This window comes from Pyricularia grisea, chromosome VII (assembly GCF_004355905.1).
Source record: "Pyricularia grisea strain NI907 chromosome VII, whole genome shotgun sequence".
Classification (NCBI taxonomy): Eukaryota; Fungi; Ascomycota; class Sordariomycetes; order Magnaporthales; family Pyriculariaceae; genus Pyricularia; species Pyricularia grisea.
Window position 1 is genome coordinate 3,196,144 of NC_044975.1, and position 22,591 is coordinate 3,218,734.

A 22,591-nucleotide genomic window follows, 5' to 3' on the forward strand; every position below is an offset into this window, starting at 1 on the left:
AGGGCTCAGATTGAGCCAGCTTAGGCCATAGCTGTACACAAACATCAAAAAGACTGCAAATGGTATCCAGGTGCCTGTAATGGCCTTAGTGACAAGAGGGAACCCCTAGATCAGTCGATATGCTGGGCTCACCGAATTCACCCATGGCCGATAGGACGTTAACACGAACGAAACCTTGCTATGCAAGTATCTCTTGTCCTCCTCCCGGACCATCCCACTTAATGAAACCCGAGTAGAGACTGACTACTCCGTACAACGAGTTCACCAACAACTACCACCTAGTAATCTTGGATGCGCAACCGCAAAGTAGGACGTATTTGCATGTGGCGCATATGAAACTTACGAGGGTCGTGGTTGCGTGCCGGGAACAACCCCTGCACTGGTTCATCCTTAGTCTTCACAATCGGCGCTCTGGACTGGCACTGTTGGCAGCTGCTGCGCAAGCCCAATTGCAAAGCCCAAGATGCCGGCCACCCAAAGCCACTTACTCACGGTGTGGATGCCGTATTTGTTCATACCACACCTCTAGGGTACTAACTGCGTCACCGCCACCATTGCCTGTTTGGCTCCTCCATCGGCGTCAGCTAGACGGTGCAGTTCCTGTCACACAAGTTCCGGATTTAACCATCCATGCCACATAGGGGGTTATGCATATACGGCCGCGACGGCGGGTGTGCGGTCCGTGAGAGGCGTTTCTACACCACAACCGTCCTCATCAGCGCCCTTTGCCATGTCAACGTCCCAGGCGGATGCCGGCATGCTAACCTTTCTTTTCGGCGGGGGGTGCTTCCTCTCGCTCCAGTGCAGTGGTGTCATTTCACAGAGGCCACTAAAGCTACCGACTGGGGGTGATGCGGCCGTTTGGCCACTCTATCTACCTCCACGGACGTCATCCTGACCTCGAGTTACACAGCCTGCGGGGGAGGTCCCGCCTTGTGCGTTGCGGCGTAGCGCGCAGTGGCGGACTGTGCAAAGGGCTGTGGTGGAAAAGGGCAATGAGGGAGGGCTGTACGCCACGATCGGTGGGAGAAGCGAGTTTGTAACCGAGTGATCTGGGTGTGTTGTGAGTAAGGTGGACGCAGGAGAAGCTTCTGGTGGTGGTGCATCGATGCGTTTGGATAGGTTGGGATCACGACTTGCTCTCCGTGCACGTGCAATGGCCAAGATTTAGCACGAGATATTTGTATCTATGTTGATGGGAGATCAAGGTTAACAAGATTTATCGTACTATTTCGGTGGCGGAATACACTAGTCTGGGACATTGCAGGGTTCAAGAGAGCTCAGAATTGCTGTCAGGTACACCCTGCCTTCAGTTAAAACACATTAAGTCAATAAATGACGGTATGATAGCTTTTTCACATGTAAGTTTGCTCTCTTTCCTCCTATAGGTGAACATACAAGTGATCATCCTGGTTCCTGCCAGTTTGTCGTGACCTGCTGGGAAACCTCTCGCGTCAACCTTGATACTACTTCTGGTGACTTTAATGACAATCCGCGTCATTGTGCTATCTATCCTGGGCTTGCGCCCAAGGGCTCCGGGCGATGGGGCCAAAACAGCGCGAGGGCTTGTAAGGAATTCATCAACATCATAAAAATCGGAATCGAGGAAACAAGGGATGCGTAACATTATGAGCATCATCTTACTTGGATCATTGGCTTGTATAGAGGAACATAACTCTCCAAGCAGTTGGGCTGTTGATTCCTGAAAAGACACATCTTCTATATGTGAACACAAAAAAAAAGGGAAAAAAATCTATCAACTGAAGAATTAATGCTGAAATAACACAACACCTCTGCTTGCATTAGTCCCAGTTGTAACAGCACTGTAGCTGATGACTGTGGGCAGAGCTTTGGGACAGCAGAGCGCTTATTTGCACCGAGCGGGTTTCTGTGGTATCGGGTCCCAACGGGTTGGGTTCGGTTGAAGGTCTGAATGCCACCCGTTCGCGTACACCTTGACCCAACCTCTAATTGCTGACCAAGGGATGTCTTTTCTCGTTATCCACTCTTGCTCTCCTTTACCCCACTTATTGGGCCTATTATCGGCTGCATAAAGTGCGTCAACATTCTGGAAGTCGTCCTGTATTCCTTTTGCGTCGATGTAGTAAATGTATGTATAAAAGAATGAAGGATAGTTCTTAATCAATAACGCCTTCATAACGTCAGGACTGTCTGAGACTGATATGAATTCAGTTTTGGCTGTTCCCTTGATTCTGTAGTGAAGGTTGGTGTTGACGTGCTCGTCATACGTCATTGGCGCCTTCCCGGGCTCAGGCTGTTTCGCAACTCTGAGACCACCTTGCTCGCATCGAATATATCGTGGCGGGTGCCTACTCCCATGATATAATCTTTCAGGGGCCCTAGGGCCGTTATATCCAGGATTTTGTTGCCCCTGTGCTGCGCCCATGGGGCTCGCCGGAGTCAGCACATTTCCATTCATGCCCGACTGCCCACTTGCAGCCGCAGGAAGGTTGAAGTCATGATGGTTGGCAACCTGAACCCCTGCGGCGGCGCCCCGGGCGCTTCCAGGACTCGGGAATTGTCCTCCAAGCCCAGGTTGGGCATTGTTAGCCGAGCCCACAGCTATAGCGCCATCAAGGAGTAGCGAAGAGCAAGACAAGATGCTTAAAAGAGAGAAGGTGCGCATGGTTTTTTTTTGACAATGGGAGAGTTTACAAAATGAACGACTGTAAGAGAAGAGGAACGACTACGGTCGCAAGCGCAAATAAAGAGTATAAGGTGTGAGAAATGAACGGATTGGCGGTGACAAGACAACCATCTGGCAATTTGACGAGAGAAGGCCAAATGGTTTCTTAAATATGTAAATTGGCTGATAGCTTGTTATGATGTTCGCTTCACGCCCGTACTCTGGGAGCATCTGGTGAGACCTATGATTTGTTTAATCCAGTATGTTCTTTAATTAGCTTAATCTGTAATCTGGTAGAGCAGTACCCATCAAATCCTACTTACCCTATAAGATCTGCCGAATATTTTCATGCAACTTGTAATAACAAGTTATTTTAAAAGGAATATAGAAATCAGCCCGTATATTTATCGGCTTCAACCAATTATATAATATTTAGAAATAATTGCACCTATGCCTACCCAGCGGAAATCTTCGGCAATGCCGCGATGCGTCTTTGCCGAACAGGTGATGCTATAGCATAAGGAGATATTAACGAGGTATGTGTGTTTCTCATGAGTGAAATAGCAAATTAGAATTTTCTTGTACCCACAGCCAACGGCCCCCAGTCTCTTTTTTATGAACATTGTTAGGCGGCCAGCCAGTCTGTCAAGAATGGAAGAGGCAGCTTGGACATCTTTTCGGACTTGGACGGAAGAAGGCTGCCGCAGCGGTGAATCTTCCGTTTTGATAAGGCCTACCAGCTGCACCGGTGCTGTAGTTGGTAATAAGTACTTTAGTGACAATTCCAATTGCACTCCCTTAATTCATAAGAGTCCGCAGCATCTAGTGGCTCCGACTAGGTACATAGTATTGCTCCAATAAGCGCTCTTCCTGTATAAATCGAAAGAGCACCCGCACCGTCTCGACCCCTGATAATAAAGTTTGGACTTGCACATGTAGGCCGCGTCGACTCTTTGTTTGGAGAGCCATTGAGGACAAGGCGGCGAAAACATTCCAAAGCTGCATATTGACGGCGCTTGGCTAACTGTGGGTATCCTTACACGTATTTACTGACACAAACTTATACTACTCGAAATCTTCACAGGTAAACATATGGATAACGACTTTCGTTTGGCATGTCGCCCGGTGGATTTCACTTCATATTGTCGAAGCCTTGAATATGATGCAAGGATTGGACGGCAAATACGAAAGTCAACTTTACCTGTGAGCTCTGATATCAATAAAATAAAAAAAGACTATCGAGATTGTGATAACAATACCTAAAATATTTGTGAGTGGGTTTGTGCACCGGGTATTCCTATACTTAACACGGCTTTACGATTCAATGATTACCAAGAATAGCCATGCCAGCTAATATCTAGTCAAGAATGCCTTATTGATGAAAACCTTGAGTGGAATATACCGCTTATAGCGACAACCTGAGTCAGAGTCTTTAGCTAAATATACCTAGAAATGTATGCTTTGTAATTGGGAACAAAATGTTTCTAAACTCTCAGCAACACAGGTTAAACTTTACGGTGGACTTCCACGTTGTAAGTAGTCGGTCGCATCAGTGCCTCAATTCCATGGTATTCCGTTTATCTTCTCTACATTACTAGTCGTCCGTCCCAAAAACTGATCTACTCTGTTCACTCACAGTGGCAGGTACGGGCATACCTTCACCACTAGCAGCATGGATTTGAAACTAATTTTTGCGCCGCAAGAAAATTCGAACCTATGCAGGGCTGTCTATATCTGTGTACTACTCAATCGCAAGTATTCATCTCGGGCTTAGAGTGCGGCAAACATTCAAGGGAATGCCGACCGATTTGTACATAGCTTCATAGACCGTGCAAATCACCAAGCCCACGACCCGGGCATAGCCTCTGATTTTCGTGCACAGGAGATGAGCTTTATTAGCGACGGCAAGTCAGCTCTATGTCCGTTGGTGCAGTCAGCAATATTACTGTCACCTAACAAAACCAATGCTATACCAAGCTACAAGACCTTTAAATCTATTACTGAAGCGGAAGTTGAGTTTAGATTATTTCGTGTCACTTTACAATCGCCGTGAGACCCAATATGGTATGCTGCGGGATGAAATGTCTAAAGTGTTCGAGAATCTATCTGCAAGTATATGTTGGTAGTGACGGAATATCCGTCCCCTATTATCAGGCTTGACCTCCTCTGCGCCTGCTTTCGAGTAAAATAGCGCATCCGGCCTTGGAACATTCGCGCAGATATGACGCACTAAGAGATTGCAGTTAAATAAATGAACATCATTTATTTGTTATGGTGTTCTTTCTAACGATTCGCATTCGTTGCACTTCTTGTAACCCCTCTTCGGACTTTTCCCAACAAGTTTCGGCACACAATGTGTAGGAAGGGGTTGACCATTTTCCAACGTCAGCGTACAATCCATGCCACAATTGACAAGGACTTCGTTGTTGTCACAGGTTATTGAGCCCTCTTTTCCTCTTTTGATGCTTATCCCATACTCAAATTCGCACCATTTCCCACCATAACCGGCTGCAAAGTTGCCCGCTTGAGAAGCCACGAGAGCTAGGGACAAAATATATCCGCCAAGCTGCATATTGACAACAATGATAAAACTATAAATATATCTCAAAATTAGTATACTGTATTTTGAAAGCGAGTGAGGGCTTCCACTTGCTTACCAGGCCTGATAAAGTGTTAACGTCTATTTTGAAATTGAACTGCAAACACAGGACAGCGATTGATAATAATTGATGTTGTGGGAAGGTTTGGTTTTATAGAGGCTGTACGAATGAAAGGAAGTACTGAGGTAGGTTAAAGGAGGCTTATTATATTGTTGGCAAAATCCAACTAGGGGGACAAACCAAGATTTCTTTCGCAGATATAAATAGTGAATTCGGATCCGAGTAAGGGCATTGGACAAGCCTCTCAAATTTTCATGCGGAAAAGGATATAGTAGCAACTTTGGGACTCTAATCCATGACAGACAAGCTGTATAGAGCAGACTTTAAAAACAAGGTAATTGTGTTTCTTTTTTTTTTTCATTGTACCATTCCTTGTAAATAACCATTTGAGCAAGGTCACTCAGGAATGCGTACTTACCCTATTTACCCTGATGCTTCAAGATGAAAATGAGTCAGAAATAGACTTATTTTTGGGTTAAACCTTTGCGAAATATCCAAAACGTTGCCAGTTCTCCTGGTTTTTGCTCCAAAAGTTTATGCATTTTGTCAAGTGCCTCAAGACTAATGTTTTCCTATGCTGCCGGATAGGAATTGGATTTCTAATCTCCTATCGTGGTATGGGTAAAGGTCCATCCCTCTGCACATTGTCCGGCTGTCCGCTGGTGTGGGCTTTGTGGGCTTGGCCGACTTTGGTAAAAGTTTCAAACAAAGAGATAATACACATATTTGGTTGTTGTCGCCAATAATTAAATTAATAAAGGCCGATGTACGCAAATAGGGTGACAAGGGGTGGGTCTTTTCGCCTAATACCATAGGTATCCCTATGTTGCCACTCGCACCTGGCGACTGGCTTTACTGTGGAGTCTTCTCATTTGCATTTTTTTTTCTGGGGTTTTGTAACTAGTATTACAAGACACCCCGCGTGAGTATCGGGCCCATCACCCCAAACATGACTACCGGTTAGATACGGTTGGGGCACTGCATGGGCCTTATGACGCAAGGTAAGCCTTGTTGCGCGAGCCTATCTAGACGGAGTCTATGCTTGGGTGCGAACACACGTAGGTGCCAAATGCATGCCTGTATACTTTCATACTAGAGACCTGTGGTTTTATACAATTCTATTTTACTCTGGATCCTGGGCCCGACTTCCGTACCTCCACGCAGAGGTATAGTGGACAATTAGAACACTGTTGATGCAATTATCACCTATTCCAGTCCCTTTATTCCGCCTACCGCCCTCCAGTGCATTCCTCCGATGTCGACCCTTCCGGCACTAGCACGAATTCCAGTCCCGGAGGCGACAATCCATTTTCCCACTCAAGGACACAATCCGTGTTTGCCGTCACATAATATATTTGGTTTTTGTACTCGTACCGAATTCTGGTACCCGCTATAGTATCAAGCGTGAGTTGATTCCCATCTATAGTCTTGGTTGTGTATTCGCACCACCGTCTGGGCACCCCCTTGTCTGAACCAGAGTCCGGGACGGGGTGTACTTTACCAGGCCACATGGCCATGACGTTGTTTGCTTGAGAAGCTACCAACGCCAACACCGTAAAGTAATTTCTAAAACCCATATTGACGGCAAAAGATCGACCTGGACTTTTGTCCCCGTGTTAGCTATTTAACATATAAAAGTGGGGGAAAATGATTCGGATTGCCAACCAGATTTGAAAAGGGTTACAGGTACAAAGACAAAATGTAAAAGATAAAAGAAAAGACAGAAGAAAATAAGAAGGCCGATTGATTCGACGGGAGATATAACAGAGAAAAAAACGATTGTTCGCAAGGGCTGCGTTCGATGATGGAAGCTTTCAATCGCAGATGTAAAGCGCTTTAAGAAGGGTTCCGTTATTAGTATGATTTATTTTTAGCAACCTTGAGACCAGTCAGTCGACCGCTCAAAGCTTTGACGACAATCAAAGTTTGTGACGGACAAACTGGCAAATGATCGATGGATTCAATTTCATGATTTTTGCATTGAGTACCAGCAGGTAAGGCGATACGCGCGAACCACGACCGTACTAGGAGTAAAAGGAACCCAGTCTCAGCAGGCCTCATACAAGTTAGCAGTTGTTTTTTTCTTTCTTATTGATCACAGTACATTTGCTAACTTTTTTGAACTGCATTAGCAAGAGTTGAGTCAGTCAGTCACTCTAGGGATTCATGTCTTACCTAGCTACTAATCAAGCATGTGTCCGCTGTACCTGCCCAAATTCCCGTCGTGCATGTCTCTGAACGCCTAGGTAATCACCGGGGCCAAGCCCTTCCAGGCTTCGTCGGCTCCGCCCATTGCATGACCGTGTGCTGGCACGTCTATACCTCAAAATATCTGCGCATGAATTGCACCGTGCAGTGTAAAAAAAAAAAAAAAAAAAAAAAAAAAAAAAAAAAAAAAAAAAAAAAAAAACCGTGCAAAGCCAGAACGCATTAACCCACTCCTCGGCTTAATGCGGAAGCTATGCTATGTAGAAATACCTATGAACTCACTGTACGTTGGATTGAAGATAAAAAGATTGTATTATCTAATTTTCCATTTCTTTCATTAGGTCAACTTGAATCGATGGAAAAGAGAGAAAATGGTAGAGGCATCCGACTCACGTTGGAAATTTGGTCGTCTGTCGTCATACATATAATAGCAATGAGCTGTTTTGTTTAGGCTCTCAGCAGCAACCAGACCGGCTGGAAGAGGGCCGGGGCTGCGATTTTGGTTGGTCTATGTGCACATAATTGCCCGTCACGTCCTCTACGATCTTACTGGTAACTGTTCAAGAGTATACAACACCAGCGTTGACAATTGGCACGGCAATAAGGGCTCTCAATGCAATGAGTCTGTAGCTTATTTATCGCTTCGAACGGCGAATGTCACAATAGGGCGACAATTTGACGAACGGCAATTGCGGAATTACTCCCTACCACTTTATGGTATTATGAAAAGATTGTGCGGCCTGTTGATGACGATGTGGCTAGGTAGCATTACATGATATATATCACCTGGCCCAGGTAAATGCCTTTGTCTGGGTTTATGACCAGAATTCAGACCGATGATGATTGTTATTCTTTGGCGGGGGTCCTGGAGGTAATGGAATGTTTGTTATTGAAGCATTCTGCTCACAGCATTTATCGAGGAGGTTTTAATGTCGATGTGATTTTTGTCTGGATAGAAACGAGCCAAATGAATCTGAGAAAGCTACATTTATAATACGCGGGCTTTATAATCAGCATCATATCAACTCGTGAGTTACAAATATGCTCAATAATTCTGCTTGCAATCAATCATGCGCAGCTATGAAGTGAGAGCCAGCATCCCCCATCCATACCCGTGGTACCTAGATGAGGTTTTACGCACATGGTTGGGGACAGGATCGAGAAAGTAAATGCATTACCAGTAGATGTCAACCTTGACAACTCTACACTTGTAGCTCGCGAACTGGAGGTGTCCTGGTAGGATGGAAAATGGTTCAGGAAAACAATGACGGAGGTGTTCCAAACACTAATGGAAACTTCAAGAAGTAGCGTGCCTCTGTAAATATCTCTCCGTACGTCTACTTCATTCTTAACCAAATCTGGTTCGCTCCTTTGCGCAAAGCATTTTACAGGAACACAGGAACACAGGACCGTACTTTAGCCAATTTTGTTTCCCTAGCGCTTTTCATTAGCCATTTCAAATTATGCTTACCATTAGCTTGATACGCGTGGGAAATTCCTAGAGTGTTGATTCCTAGGCATTACCCAAAATTGCGAGCTTGAAAAATGGAGGTGGCACCCTAGATCCTCCTCTTCACCCGACTTGCTCTCGATGTTTGAAACCTCTCAATCTTTCCCCCTCATTTTCGCCTGTCCTAGACTTCCTGTTGCTGGGCAATCCTCCTCACCGAAGCCATTTCATTTCTGGTGAGTTAACTACTTCTGACGCCGCGAGGATTAACACCTAACGCCGGGAAATAGCCGGAAGACGTGTCGTTCTCCCCATACTGTGGAAATGTATTTTTTACTGTATTATGCCCGCGACCGGGCGTCAGAGCATACCTCCTGCCGATTCGGATCCTTCAAATCAAAGCCTCCCAAGCAAGCTCTAGGACAAAAATTTACTTAATACCGGGCAGGCTGCAGTGGATCAGTTCGTGGCAGTCCGGAACGCTTTGTCTCATTTGCCGAAGTATAGGAGCTACTGGAAGGTAGTGTCGAGGAGGCAATTGACTTATTAGGGGACATTACAATTTTAAACTACTATGCGCCCCCTATGACGTTGTCGTTTGAAGAAGTTCAGAGAGTCCTCTGGCTGGTTGACGCATGGGATTGAGTTTGACAAAGTATGCCAGCATATATAATGGTAGCAAGATTGGGACTATTGACAAGCCGTTGACTGGCCGGTCTACATCAGACTCCATGCGTGCTTTGTAGAATAGTTGATGCAGACAGGGTTAGTCCATGTGGAGAAAGGGAAAGCTTTACTGGGCTTTTTTCTCGGCTAAATCCTGTGTCAAACATGATAAGATCTTTTAAATTCGGACCACACTTCAATTTGACAGGGAGTTTGGTGGCCTATTTATGTATTCGTTGCAGCTGAACCGCGCAGTTTGTTCATTTGGTTGTGCCCTGACCCTTTGAACTCCAGTGGCCCCTCACGTCAATCTCTTGTCTCACTGAGACACAAACAGCTTATATTCGGAATCACTCGCTTCGCTTGCGGATGTCTTCCATCGCGTCAGGATACCATTGAGGCCGGTTAGGGTACGGTTCTCGGCTTATTTCTTGGCAGGGAGTTGTATTTCCTAAGTTTGGGATGTAGGCTTGCGACGCTGAGAATTGAGGTCCTCTTTATCGACCGCTTTCGATATACCTTCTATGTACCCCTTTTTTCCATTCAGGATTTCTCTAATCTTATTTCTGGAGATCATGCAGTTAGGGTTGGGTTGACGCGGAGGATTGGGGTTATTTTTGCAAGTGTATCTTGTGAAACCCTCTATGAACTTCCTTTCTCTGGGCTCTGGCCACGTTTCCTGTGAGCGCTCGGGTGGCTTAGGTCAGCTTCTTGGCCTTTCTGGTTGCCTGCTTCGCAATGTCCAATAGGCTGAGAGTAAAGATGAACGGGTTCCCTGTTCTTCAGCTTGAGAGCATGATGGTCGATGCTACAGTCCTCTTTTAAAAACATACCTGGGGGGGACCACGTGAATATAAGTTAGGCTTGGGGTTCTCGAGAAATCGGCGACTCGATTGAAGTTTCTGGCCACCACCTATTGGAATCGCTATAACGCTGGACGATAACGCTAGGGCAAAATAGACTAGGCTCACGGAAGCGCGCATATCGCCACTGTTGGTAAAGCGTAATGATCTATTGATATTTTTTGGAGATTTGAAAAGAACTCGATGAGCTAATTATTGAGGATTGGCGTGACCAAACAGGTAGGCTGTTGCAAAGTTGACGAAGCTAGTTTGGCAATTACGGTGCCGGTTGTCCTAATTTACATAAGATTCAATGGTGTAAGTCCGCCTGGTGCTATTGAAAGCGCACGCAATGCTTAGATCATGTAGGGCTGCAAGAAACAGAAAAAAGTCCTATCTAAATAAAAGCAAGTGCGTGGCTATTTTTACCAATATAAATCGCTATATTATTGGTAGAATGCAAACAATACCTCATTCATTCCGCCGTTGCAAACCCTGAAAGGGGAGTGGTTATTTCACAACAGGATTTCACTACTATGGTGGTAAGGGTAAAAGTCCATCCCCCTGTACAGTTTCCGCTGGTGTGGGCCGTCTGGGCTTTGTCGACTTTGGTAATACTTTTGAACAAAAAGAAAATAGGTCCTCCATGGCTCCCGTGAACACTTAAATTAATAAAAGCCCACGCGTACACATACGGTACCGAGGGCTTTTTTTTCGCCCGTCACCCTAGTAGTCATTTCTAGACCATGGAAGGGCGTTGCGTCTGATTGCTAAATATGCAAATATTTTGCCTGACTTGATTAATTACTGCTAAACACCTGAATGGCGTTGGCAAGTCCCAGATTAACCTTTACGGGCTGAGCTTGAGAGTTGTACATGTTTTTGAGCCCCAGGAATACCGAATCGGAGATGACCGGCGCTAAACTTAGCCCCTCTGACGGGAAAGGCTTAGCATAGAAACGGAGATATAATACAATTAGTAATAAAAAGAACTATAGATAAAAAAGTACGTACTATACATTTAGTAGATGGTTGATCTATGTTACGTTTATTTACGTTGTTTATATGAACAAAGGCATGGGGCACTACTTGGGAGGTTATTGCTCAGGTAATCTCCATGGGCCAGCAAGCGGGGTTTCCCCTACGAAACAAATCATAAACTGGCTCACGCCGCTTACAGGTAACTCGGTGATCTAACCCTGCCCCAATAGAGACCCAGTTGCACTTTTAAATATAGCCCAGCACCAAGACTAATCAATAAATATAAGTTCAAGCAGGCTTATGCCTGCCATGGTAAAGTTTTCAAAGCACAAGAATAATTCATTTAACACCAGTTGTTGAAATTTCATCATCAATGCAAATTATAATTTAACATTCTTTTCAAAGGGACCCCTGGTATTAAATTCTAATCCAAATAGATGTATTAACTGCGTGCAACCCCGAAGAACCCATGGCTGACTTGGAAGGGTCTTTCCACCTCCCGCAAGTCCGTTCTGTCTTACTGATTGTTTCAACAAACAAAAAAAGCAGCAATCCAGACCTATTAGTCGGCACATTTATTTTTCAAGGCCCATATCCTCGCCCCAAAACCCTGTGTCATAATCCCCTTTTTGAAATACAACCATGTACGTGGGGGCCATTCTTCTTACCATGGTGACAGCCTTAACCATTTCGCCCCACGCCATTACTGCCAGACCACTGGAACATCCCAATATAATTCAAACCCGTGGGATAAACCACTGCTCCGGCACGATAATTTCACCTGATGGCCGGTCATCACCGTTTAGTACTTCGCCGGGTAATAAACTCGTGCATGGACGAGTTGGCGAGTGGATGGAAATTTGGGACTTTGACGACGATTGCACACCTATTCCAGAGAAACATACTTTTCCCCAAGGATGGGAAATAAAATCAACTGTTACCAAAGGCTATATGTGCTGATCTGGGTCATGGAGACCGTGGAATAGCCAAGTTCAAAACAAAGGGCAGCTTCGTCAAAGTTGCCAGCCTGAAACATTTATATCTGGTCTAGCGATAGCATTGCTGTGTGGGAATGCGAATAGACTCAGCTTGGAGATATGGGACTTGGGTGTTGCGGCCATATTTGAATGGAATTCACGGTCACAGTTCCGCCTGCGCACCGTAATATTACAGAAGAAAAAAGACCACCTGTAGTGATTATGCACCCACGGGAAATTGACTGGTGCTCTTCGCAGTCAAAACCTTGGAGTAATGCCTACACATCGCTACTGGCTACTGGAGGGCCGCGATACAGAGGCCGCATTCCCTTTATAGCGTTTCTGTCGGAGCCCGGGCCAACAACGGTACACATTTCTAGGTAGCTTGGGGAGTCTACCACTTCCACAGCCGCGCAAGATTTAGCACTGTCAGGGATTCAGTCAATATTGTGTTTGCAGCTTGGCGCCATCGTCTAACCCGTTGCCTGTTGGAAAGAGCCAACGATCATGGTCCTGTTGCGCACTTCTTTACCCCGGGCACATCTGAAAGCGGCCAAACAAACACCTTTGCCATCATCAAGTCCTGGCTGCATCAACTTGTCTCTCAAAGCTCTTCCGCTCTTCAAGTCGCGCTCAGCTTCTCGGAGCTGCAAGAGACACCCCGGGCCAGCTCTGAAGATACCGTGCGCCTTTTAAGACTGGTTCTACAAAAGCTTAAAAGCTGTACTCTTATTGCCGACGGACTGGACGAGTGCATTTGGCCCCTGCCCGATGCAACGTCGCGGGCCGAAGATCGAGACAGAGACTCGGTGGTTGGACTTTTCAGCACCATCGCAGAGATCGCGAGCGAGACCTCAACACGTGTTCTTCTCGTGAGCAGAAAAGAGGCTTATCTGACAGCTGCCTTTGAGTCTTTTCTGGCAAGAAATGCGAATACCGCTGTCCACACCAGTCAGCATTTCACCGACCCGAGCGACGTCGGTTCAGACCCGCTTGCCTTTTCCAAGAATATGGTTGAGAACAAATTACCCAACAAAACAAAAGAGGAGCAGGCTGATTTTGCAGAAAAGATACACGTCAAGTCCGACGGAATGTTTCTGTGGACCAAAATGATGGAGAGGAATCTGTCCGGTGCGAGAAATATGAGAAGGCTTTTGCAGGGCCACGTCCTCTCACAGTGTTGGGGTCGGCAGAGGACTTGACAGTCCCGGACGACGTCGACCAAGACAGAGGTTTTGTCGAGGAGCTTGACGAAGACAGTCTACCTGACAGCATCGACGACATGTATATACAATCTGGCATTGTCGAGCTGTGTGGGTCCTTGGTTGAAGTCCGGCCCCTGCAAGTCTTGGACATCTCGAACGCGTCACGCTCTTAATCGAAGCAGGAGCAGACGTCAACCCGCGCAATGATATAAATTGTGCCCCATTACATTATGCTTGCTACGAGGTACATTTTAACTGTGTCAAGTCCCTGGTGGAGAACGGTGCCGATGTCACGGCGGGGGGGAGGATCCGCACCGACACCATTGATGTGCGCCGCGACGACGGGTAAAGAGAAGGTCATCCAACTTCTAACGAGCAATATACACGACGGAAGCTTCCTCAAAAACTGTGTCCACTGGTCTAGCCTGGCAATTGCAATTACTGCCAGACAGTGTGCGTTCCTCAAAATGCTATGGAGTTTAATGGGACCCAAGGCCATACTCAGGAATGAATACGGGCGCAGGCCTCTCTTCCACGCCATTGTTAACATTCGAACTGAATGAAGAGGCTGCCGCCAGTCGTATTCCACCCGTCGACAGGGACGTCGGATGCTGTGGTGTATGCGCTACCGCGCCGGCAATTTCAGATGCTTATTGGTACTCCTGTATGATATGTTTTTGGGGATTATTCAATGCTTGCCAGGAGTGCCAGACTCTGGGCGCCTCCTGCCCCGAACCATATCATGTTCTAAACAGAATTCCCATCGAAGTAATCCAATGAGGTCATTCATATGGAGGTAGAAATCTTATCATTCTTGGTCTATGTTGTATTTTATGGAGGGAAAGTCACTTTTGCTGAATATCACTGGAGGTTTGGCCTGCACTTACTTTCCGATACATGGATAGTTGCAAGTCTTTTTTTTCAAAATTTTAATGCTCCTAAACGGTTCAAATCGTTTAGCCATTGACTCTGAGGCTCTTGGTGTTCTTTGCTACCTTGGTACGATTTTCATTGATCAACAACTACACGGCTCCTATCCCGCATAAGCATCTCCGTACTTGGATTCCCCGCTGATGAATCAGATAAGACGCATAGGAAGACTGTATAGAGTGAGACGGGCATCCAGGAAACGAGACTATACGAGGCAGTGACAGCGATGAATGCCATAGATTTTGGTCAAAGGAGCTCATATTACGTGTGACCTAGGTGCTAACAGCCCCGTTCTCTTCCTCGCTATCATCGTGGGTCTATTGCAATCTTTTGTGTCTGGACGGAGTAGGAAGGTCGCGCGAGCAGGGTCGGCTTGCACAATCTACCCATATGGAGCGGAATGGGGATAAAACATGTGTGTGGTGAGAATACCGTATTGAATTACGCCAAGATGAATGTGCATTTTTGACCTGGGCCGTTCGGGCTTTTCTTAGTTGAACAGAATGGCCGGCCCTGCTGTAGCCGTCATAGCCACATGATGGGGACTCAGGAGCTTCCAACGCCAGTTAAGGCATTCCAAAACCCGTCGCGGGCGCCCACGGGGGCCCATGGGCCAAAAAATACCGTAACCCACGGGCCCCCGTCTTATTTGCACGTTGTGGGGCATGTATCTTAACACTAACTTTAGTCCAATAAATACAAACTCCACAGTGAAAGAAACCGCGGGCTCGTGGGCTGTTGGCCCACGGGCTTTTTAAATAAGGTTTCGGGCCCCCATGGGCGGGTTTTGGAATGCCTTAACGCCAGTCTCGTTGCCCGACATGTGGTCGACGCTGTTCATCGTGAATCGCGATCTTGTCCGCGCACCACCTGAATTTCCGGGGACATCACAAGATGCTGTTCGAAACACCGAGGTCGAAGAAGGCATGTTGTGAAGCATCATACCGCCACCGCCACCATCTCCTTGCCCATCTGCCTCAGCATCAGTCGGCGTATCAGACGAAGAGCCGCGGATAGAAGCTGGGTCCAAGGAACCGAATCTCCTTTTAGCCCACGGTTTAAGGTTGAAGTACCCGCCCGCCGCAAAAAGACCAAGCCACAGCGACAGCTCCGTGCCATAGATGACTATGCCCAGGATGTCGAGCTTGGGCTGGAAGAAGACGGACAGCAACGAGAACAGGTCGCCGGCGGCGTCGATGCCGACAAAGATGAAGGATATCCCGCGGACGGACCGGTGCAGATAGACGTCCCAGTAGTGGCGCAGTACGCCCGCTGCCAGCAGGGCGGCGGAGAGGGCGGCCATTAGGGTCGATGGCCAGGTCAGATGCGCCTCGTCCCGGGCGGAGCGGAGGGCGAAGATAAGAGCGACCTGGATGGCGGTCATGAAGGCGGCCAGGGGCACCACGACAGCCACGCAACGGTTCAAGGACCAGTGCTTATAGAGAGCGTGTACGTTAACAGGAGATGCAACAGACTATACATTATGAAGTCGGGCTGTGTCTCACTTTCCAGTCGTAGTAGCAGCACTGAGCCCAGGTGACGAGGCTTAGCAGGGTCAGGATCTGTGGCTGAATGCGCAAGGCGACGTTGAAGTCCTCGGTGATGTTGTAGACGCCTAGGGGAACGCCAGCCCAGGCCCAGAGCATCATCATGGACGGCTGGAGGCCGACGGTGTTGTGACGGCGGTAGTTTACAACTATCTGCGGGATTAGCTGCTCGAAGGGTGGAATTTGTCAGTCAATATGTGGATAATGTTCTTGGCTACCGCATTGTGCAGCGTGCATGGAGTAAGTCGGAGGAAGACAGACCTGAACGGACCAGCACACCTATGCCAGTGCGTAATTAGGTGGTTAGCTAAGAATGCAACTTTAGGGGCTCAAAAACTGGGATCAACTACAAACCGCTCCGAGGGTTCCCAAAACATTAGCCGCTATGGCATTTTCCATGTTGGGATAATAAACCGACCCAACAAGAACAGAACAAAGAATAGCTATCTAAGGGATCCCGAGCAAATACATGCAGACCTGGCGCATAGATAAAATATACCACAGCAGTTGATGGTGTATGCAGTCAAGAAGAGCGAAGATTGACTGGACTTTTGGGGCGAAATGACAGAAATCCAAAAAGCCAAGCCACGATTCCCATCGAAGAAAACAAAGAATCCAAGTCCCGGGGGTTGGTCCATCTAAATGTTTTCCCCTCATGTGGGGATGGATTTGTTGCGCAACAAATCTGGTTGACCAAGACATGCCTGAGGCACTGATTTTATGACCGACAGGCCATTGTTAATCGGTTGAGTAAGCTTATGGAATCTCATGGAGCGCGCAATTATTGCAGAAATGGAGAGCAAAGAAAATAAATGAAGACAGTCTAGCAAATATAAGTGTCGGAAGGACAGCAAACGAAGGATTGAGGGGTGCTCCCACCCGCGGTTTCAAATGCCGCTGAGGCCGGTGGGTACCACTGATGTTTTCTTTCTTTATTTTCCTTTTTCCCTGCAATAGGTACGCAAACACGCTTGTACAACAGCACAAATCGTAACCATTAAACAGCATAAAGTTTTGGGACACCCGCAATATAAATTCAAAACAAATTTCAAGAAAAGTTGTAGATCTATTTATAATACATCAAAGTTAAAGATACTATTGGTCAAAATGCATAAAAGTTTTGAACTGCACTGATATTATTTCGAAAAACAAAGCCCAAGCCACGCCTTAGAGAAATGGGTTTTATTTTTTTCTGTCTTTCTTCCTTTTTCAAGAGAGGCAAAGAAAGAAAAAAATGAAACAGCTCATTGCTGCACGTATGGGCTGCCTTTACGAGTCCCATTCTTATTTTCTAGTTTTGTCTTTGCCCATCCCGTTTGGTGCACCATTTTACGAAGCTACTGCACATTTGTCCAGGATTAAACCATGACGGAGAGCTTTGTCCAACCTTTGAGGTGAAAATTAATGTTCCGTCGCTATAAGCGCTGGAAATCCGAACGATTTTGCATTCCTGATTCGCTATCACCTCGTAATAGTCCCCCTTGTGCATGCCGGTAATAAAGCCCCAGGCGCGCCCGGCTGATCCGCTCTGGTATTTCAAGTTGGTCTTGAGTAGATGCGGAAGTCTATTGATCACTGTGTGAATTTCGAGTTCACAAGGCCTGCGATTTCGGGACGTTTGGGTAGCCGTCGTGCGTATGTTAGACTGCCAAGTGCTGACAGTTTTAGGGTCTTGGGGGGGTTGTATCTGGACTCGGTATTCAGGCCAGATTATGTCTTGAGAAACCTCCACGGCTGCTGAATGACCAGTCTCGGTTGCGGGAATAGGCCAAGCTTTCTCTTGATCAGCGACGGTGGTTCCCTGGAGATAGGGAGCAGCATGGGTTTGTACATGGAATGTGGCGGCAGCTAAAGCAGCAAGAAGGGCCTTGTGCGCAACCATGTTTCCTTTTTGACGAAGTCTTGTCTTTCAAATAGAGATATGGTAGGTGGAAAATAAAGATAAAACTAAGAGAATATAGAGAGGGGGAAAACGAATGTGTGAATACTCGTGGCAATTCTTAGCCTTTTAAGGTTTGAGATAGATGATTAATATTATCTTCGAGTGGAAGCCCTAAATGATGTGCTATTTTACGTAGAAAAAAAAATCCCACAACGATGAGTCGGGAGATTCCGTCTTATATGGACGGGGTTTTACGAATTATGCAGCTCCTACGTCAAAAGTCCGGGCCCCTAATCCGTCGGTCGCCCTTTCACGTGGATGTGGATCCGGAGATCAGCGATTTTTCTTTGACTCGAGCCCGGCCGGATTTACTATTTTACTCAAAATAATTTGCTTGTTTAGTACAACTATAATTAGCGATTTTTAGGCATAAATGCCGATAATAGACACGAATTTGGCGTGTTACTAAACAGAAGCAAAGGATGGCAGGGTTATCGTTCCAGTAATAAAAATCGTTTACGGCTTATTTAACTACCTGTTTGCAATTGCCCATCGAGTTCGACAGGTGAAGTGTTTGTATTAGGGAGGTAAGTAAGATCAACATATATGAAAGATTTATAAAAATGAAAAACAAACTCACATGGCTTCTTTTCTTACCTCCCCCTCAAACTGAGTAGTCTTTGTTTTTTATTCTAAAAGTCCCTCTCAAAAGATTTTACAATATTTTCATGTTTGCTAATTTGAACAATCTTTTTTTTGGATAATCTCCGAGTAGTTCTAATATTGAAAACGAGCACTGGCTCGCATGGTTTTCCCGGCAGATTTGAAATCAGTACATGCGCTAGTTTCTATTTGAAAGTCTTTCAAAAATAAACATAATGGCGGTGATCACCAATTCAGCCACCTCTAAGACTTTAGACTGCATTATAAACTTTTGACAAGACATCGGCCATCCTATTACCGGGTAAATAATCAAATATAGAAACCCCCTTTTCAGCGGATTACGGTGGGTTGTAATTTATATGTGAGAAAAGCCGTCGCGTCACAATTCATTGTCAACGAGATACTGGAAATAAGCGAAATACGCACCTAGGAAAAAAGAGTTATTCTTTAATCGACCAACAAAATATATATGGTATTGGGTGTATTGCAACGGGTCTGGTCGTGATTTTTAGAGTAAATAGGTCGATTACCGGATATGGGGTCATGGATCGTTGTCAAGCATCAGGACGAAAATTTCGCATTCGGACGAATCTAGCCTTGAACCATGAACCACAATGCTGCCTAATCCCAAAAGGATCGCGGCCCTATACTCTCTGCTCATCGTTACCATGCTTAGGTCTATCGCGACCATTTGCGACGGCGTCTCAGCCGTGATGCTGCGGCTTCACTTGGCTCAATCGTTTTCAGAAGTTCCCAGGTCGGAAAATCACATAATGTCCTTGGCAAAACATTTTCATTTGCAATGGGCTACCTAGCCTCCCTCTACCCCTGGAGCTGCTGCTCACCATTTTCGCCAAGTGTAGTCTGGCCGACAGTTCTCACGGAGACCAGCGCTCCTCTGCTGCCTTGCGAAGAGAGCTTGGCCCTCAAGTCCCTTGAAACTTCCTCCGAGAATGACCATGGCGGCGATTATTTGTGGATTTATCTTGAGGAAAACAAGGAGAATAGCGAATCCGAACAAAAAATGCCCACATTGACACTGTACTCTCAGCGTTGATGAAGGGCCACTTCGCCATATCAGCCTCGCCAACCATCAGGTCATTAACAGGTGCCAACCTCCGGCTAAACTGCTCTGCAATCTTTACGCCGAAGGATTGACGCCATCTCCTGGACGGAGGATAGCATTTTGATCCGTCTCTATACGAACAGACTTACGATGGTGTTTTCGCGATCAACTGAGAGGAGGTATGTATCGACTTGATGGAAGACTTGGATGAATGCATTCAATCACCTGTCTTTGGTGACTATCTTTAGTTTCAACGCCTATGAACACGTCCCTCTAGACTCGGGCACTGTGGCCCTGACGAATCTGCGTCACCCATGCGCTCCTCCAGGACTGGGAGCTCAGCAACATGTTTATCAGCGACAGGCTTGTTCTATTCCTAAAAATGCGAACTCGAGTGCACCAAATGGCGACCAACATCTTTGACCATGATCAATGCAAGTGCAGATTGTCGCATCACCCAGTAAAAGGAACAGTACATCGTATTGGGCTACCTTTTTGATCAGCTCCTTGCCCCAGGCATCTTGTTTTCCAGGTTTTGCGTGACGATGAAAAAGTCGAGCTGGCCAAGCCCGAACACGGCATCAAGCCCAGGACACCGGAAACAGATTGCATCACTATGAGGGAGAAGTTGTCGGCGAGCCCATATCTAAAATTGTTTGCCTATAGCGAAATTAGTTACGAATATCAAGACTGGTGGATGGACGATGGTACTAGCCATCAAGGCGTTTTTGCTTGGGAATGACCAACTTTCCCGTGAGCGGTTCAGAGATGATGTCTTCCGACAAAAAGGGTCCTACGCCAGAAATTCTGGATTAACTCCTTGAGGAGCCCGACTTGGGTTATCCTGCATCCGATGGCCACCGGAGTTGCTGTTCTCGTCATATTTGTTCCAAGGAACGACCTTCGATGCTAGCCTGACGCTCCATGGGGTCAATTTTACGTTTGCCGAAACTGGTCCGGCGGCCCGATTAACTCAGCGGCCGTTTCTGCAAGGGTCCTTGAGGGGTTTTTCTTTTGAAGGATTTCGCCAAGCAAGCATACCGGGAGGGGGAACAACGCAATCAGCCGATTTATGGCTCGGCAGATCCGGCGAAAACCAGTGTGTTCCAAACAAATCCTTACCCGATGAACTCGCCAGAAGACGTACCCGCAGACATAGTGGATAGTCAAGCATTTGTGCTGGCTTCCAAGCCCTATAGCCAAGTCCCGGAGCCGTTTTTATGTGGATATAGGTAAACAGCCAGAGGAGCAATAAGCTGACACCGCTTATTTTGCAGGCGACTATCGGCGTTAAGAAGTGTCAAAGGAGCTATGAGAAAGCGGTTCTTAAATTCTGTTGGCAGGATTTACACCACTATTACCCATCAAGCTGTATATTCTCCCACTCTATCTGCCATACTGTTACCTAATGGGCATGAAGTGACGTAGAAACTTCTTTGATATTCACATGTTTCCATTAAGAGAATTCAAGATGACAATATCACGATTCCTTCGGCCGATAATGCATGCGGCCGCTCGAATACAAATACCACCAACGAAGACAACCCAATGGACGATCTTCTACTCTTTCATCTCCAGGCTCTCCTGACCACATCTAGTCGGACAGAAAGCTCACATCAGTGACATCACCAACGAGAAAGCCCTTAATTAAGATAACACACACACGAAGTCCATCAAAAATGAAGCCCTCCACCTTCATCACACTCCTCTTCACCCTCGGGGCCACCGCAATCCCCGCCCCTCCAGAGCAGCTCTCCAGCGCAGAGCAATCACTCAGCCCTTTTGAGGTCGACGACGACCACGGAGTATACACCGAGGACGACCCAGCCGACGGCTCCACCCCGTCGACCGTGCTGCTGGCCAAGCGCGAGTGCTGGTACGGGGCCCAGCTCGGCTGCGGTGAAAAGGGCTGCTGGAGACGGTGCGGCAACGACCTCAGCAGGGGCCAATGGTGCTGGACCTCCTTCTCCGCCGGTGCCAACTCGTTCATCTCGTGCGGCAACAACCAGGATGTTAGCAGGTGGTGCAGGACCTCGCATCCTTGTAATTATTTGGGTTGCAGCTGCTAGGTCAATGGCCTGCATTTAGAGGGTACATGATGACGCTTGCATGTTTTGTCGCCTGGGTGCTTCTCCTCAAGGATTGGGTTTTTATTTATTGACGACTACGTCGTGGGGCTTAAGATGGAAGGAGGCTTCGTGCAAGGGCTCGAAATTGTAGCTAAAGCTTTGTATCTAGACTCCACGGCGTTCGGTGCACATTTACCCGAGCGGTACACCCGAAGCTCGGTTTTCCAATCTTTATTCTTGATGAGGTACACGTTTTTTCATCTTTTATTCATTGGACTTCCATCTAATGACTTGAAGGACCTGATCCAACCTTTGAAGAGTATACTGGATTAAATGCTGGACGCAAACCTTGTTAATCCCTTGCAAAATGGTGTGACAAAGTCATGTCAACACAGCATCCAGGATTATGCCGTGGTTACTTGTTTCAGCTCTGCTAATACCACAACCGGCAATGGATAACAAGCTTACAAAGCAGTGCAGAATAGAAAAAAAAAGACTATGCGGATGAGCGGAAACTACACTCGCCGAACCACAAGGCCAAAAGCATCTGTTGGCTAAGGATGCCTGGCTTGTGACTTAACCGTCTCACAGAAAAGGTCAGGCTCGAGTCCCTGAGGGTATTAAACCTCGAGAAAGCTTGGTAATGGCCAATATCTTGCTCTTCAAGCGGGAATTATTATACCCTAGAAGCATCTTGATAGTGAAACATTGGGCCGCGAAACAGCGGCCTTGATCTGGGCAAGAGGTCATTCGGACAACTCAATTAACGAACACGCCAGGGCGGGCCAACAGCGGTAT

The 22,591-nt window shown here is 46.7% G+C and overlaps 4 protein-coding genes across 4 annotated transcripts; 2 read left to right on the forward strand and 2 right to left on the reverse strand.

Moving 5' to 3' along the window:
• Positions 1-1,867: 1,867 nt before the first annotated feature.
• PgNI_10931 (uncharacterized protein) lies at positions 1,868-2,647 on the reverse strand (the record flags this gene model as incomplete). Its single annotated transcript, XM_031130905.1, has 1 exon — positions 1,868-2,647. The coding sequence occupies one exon, from the start codon at positions 2,645-2,647 to the stop codon at positions 1,868-1,870; it is 780 nt and encodes a 259-aa protein (XP_030980148.1).
• Positions 2,648-12,653: 10,006 nt separating this feature from the next.
• PgNI_10932 (uncharacterized protein) lies at positions 12,654-13,809 on the forward strand (the record flags this gene model as incomplete). Its single annotated transcript, XM_031130906.1, has 3 exons — positions 12,654-12,811; positions 12,928-13,562; positions 13,625-13,809. 3 exons carry the CDS (start codon positions 12,654-12,656, stop codon positions 13,807-13,809), a joined length of 978 nt encoding a protein of 325 aa, XP_030980146.1.
• A 1,247-nt stretch (positions 13,810-15,056) lies between these two features.
• On the reverse strand, positions 15,057-16,651 carry PgNI_10933 (uncharacterized protein; the record flags this gene model as incomplete). The annotated part of the gene is made up of 5 exons (XM_031130907.1): positions 16,468-16,651; positions 16,375-16,392; positions 16,072-16,278; positions 15,434-16,001; positions 15,057-15,079 (listed from the first exon to the last, which is right to left on the reverse strand). The coding sequence occupies exons 1-5, from the start codon at positions 16,510-16,512 to the stop codon at positions 15,057-15,059; spliced, it is 861 nt and encodes a 286-aa protein (XP_030980433.1). The 5' UTR covers positions 16,513-16,651.
• A 4,752-nt stretch (positions 16,652-21,403) lies between these two features.
• On the forward strand, positions 21,404-21,793 carry PgNI_10934 (uncharacterized protein; the record flags this gene model as incomplete). Its single annotated transcript, XM_031130908.1, has 1 exon — positions 21,404-21,793. The coding sequence occupies one exon, from the start codon at positions 21,404-21,406 to the stop codon at positions 21,791-21,793; it is 390 nt and encodes a 129-aa protein (XP_030980144.1).
• Between the last annotated feature and the right edge of the window lie 798 nt (positions 21,794-22,591).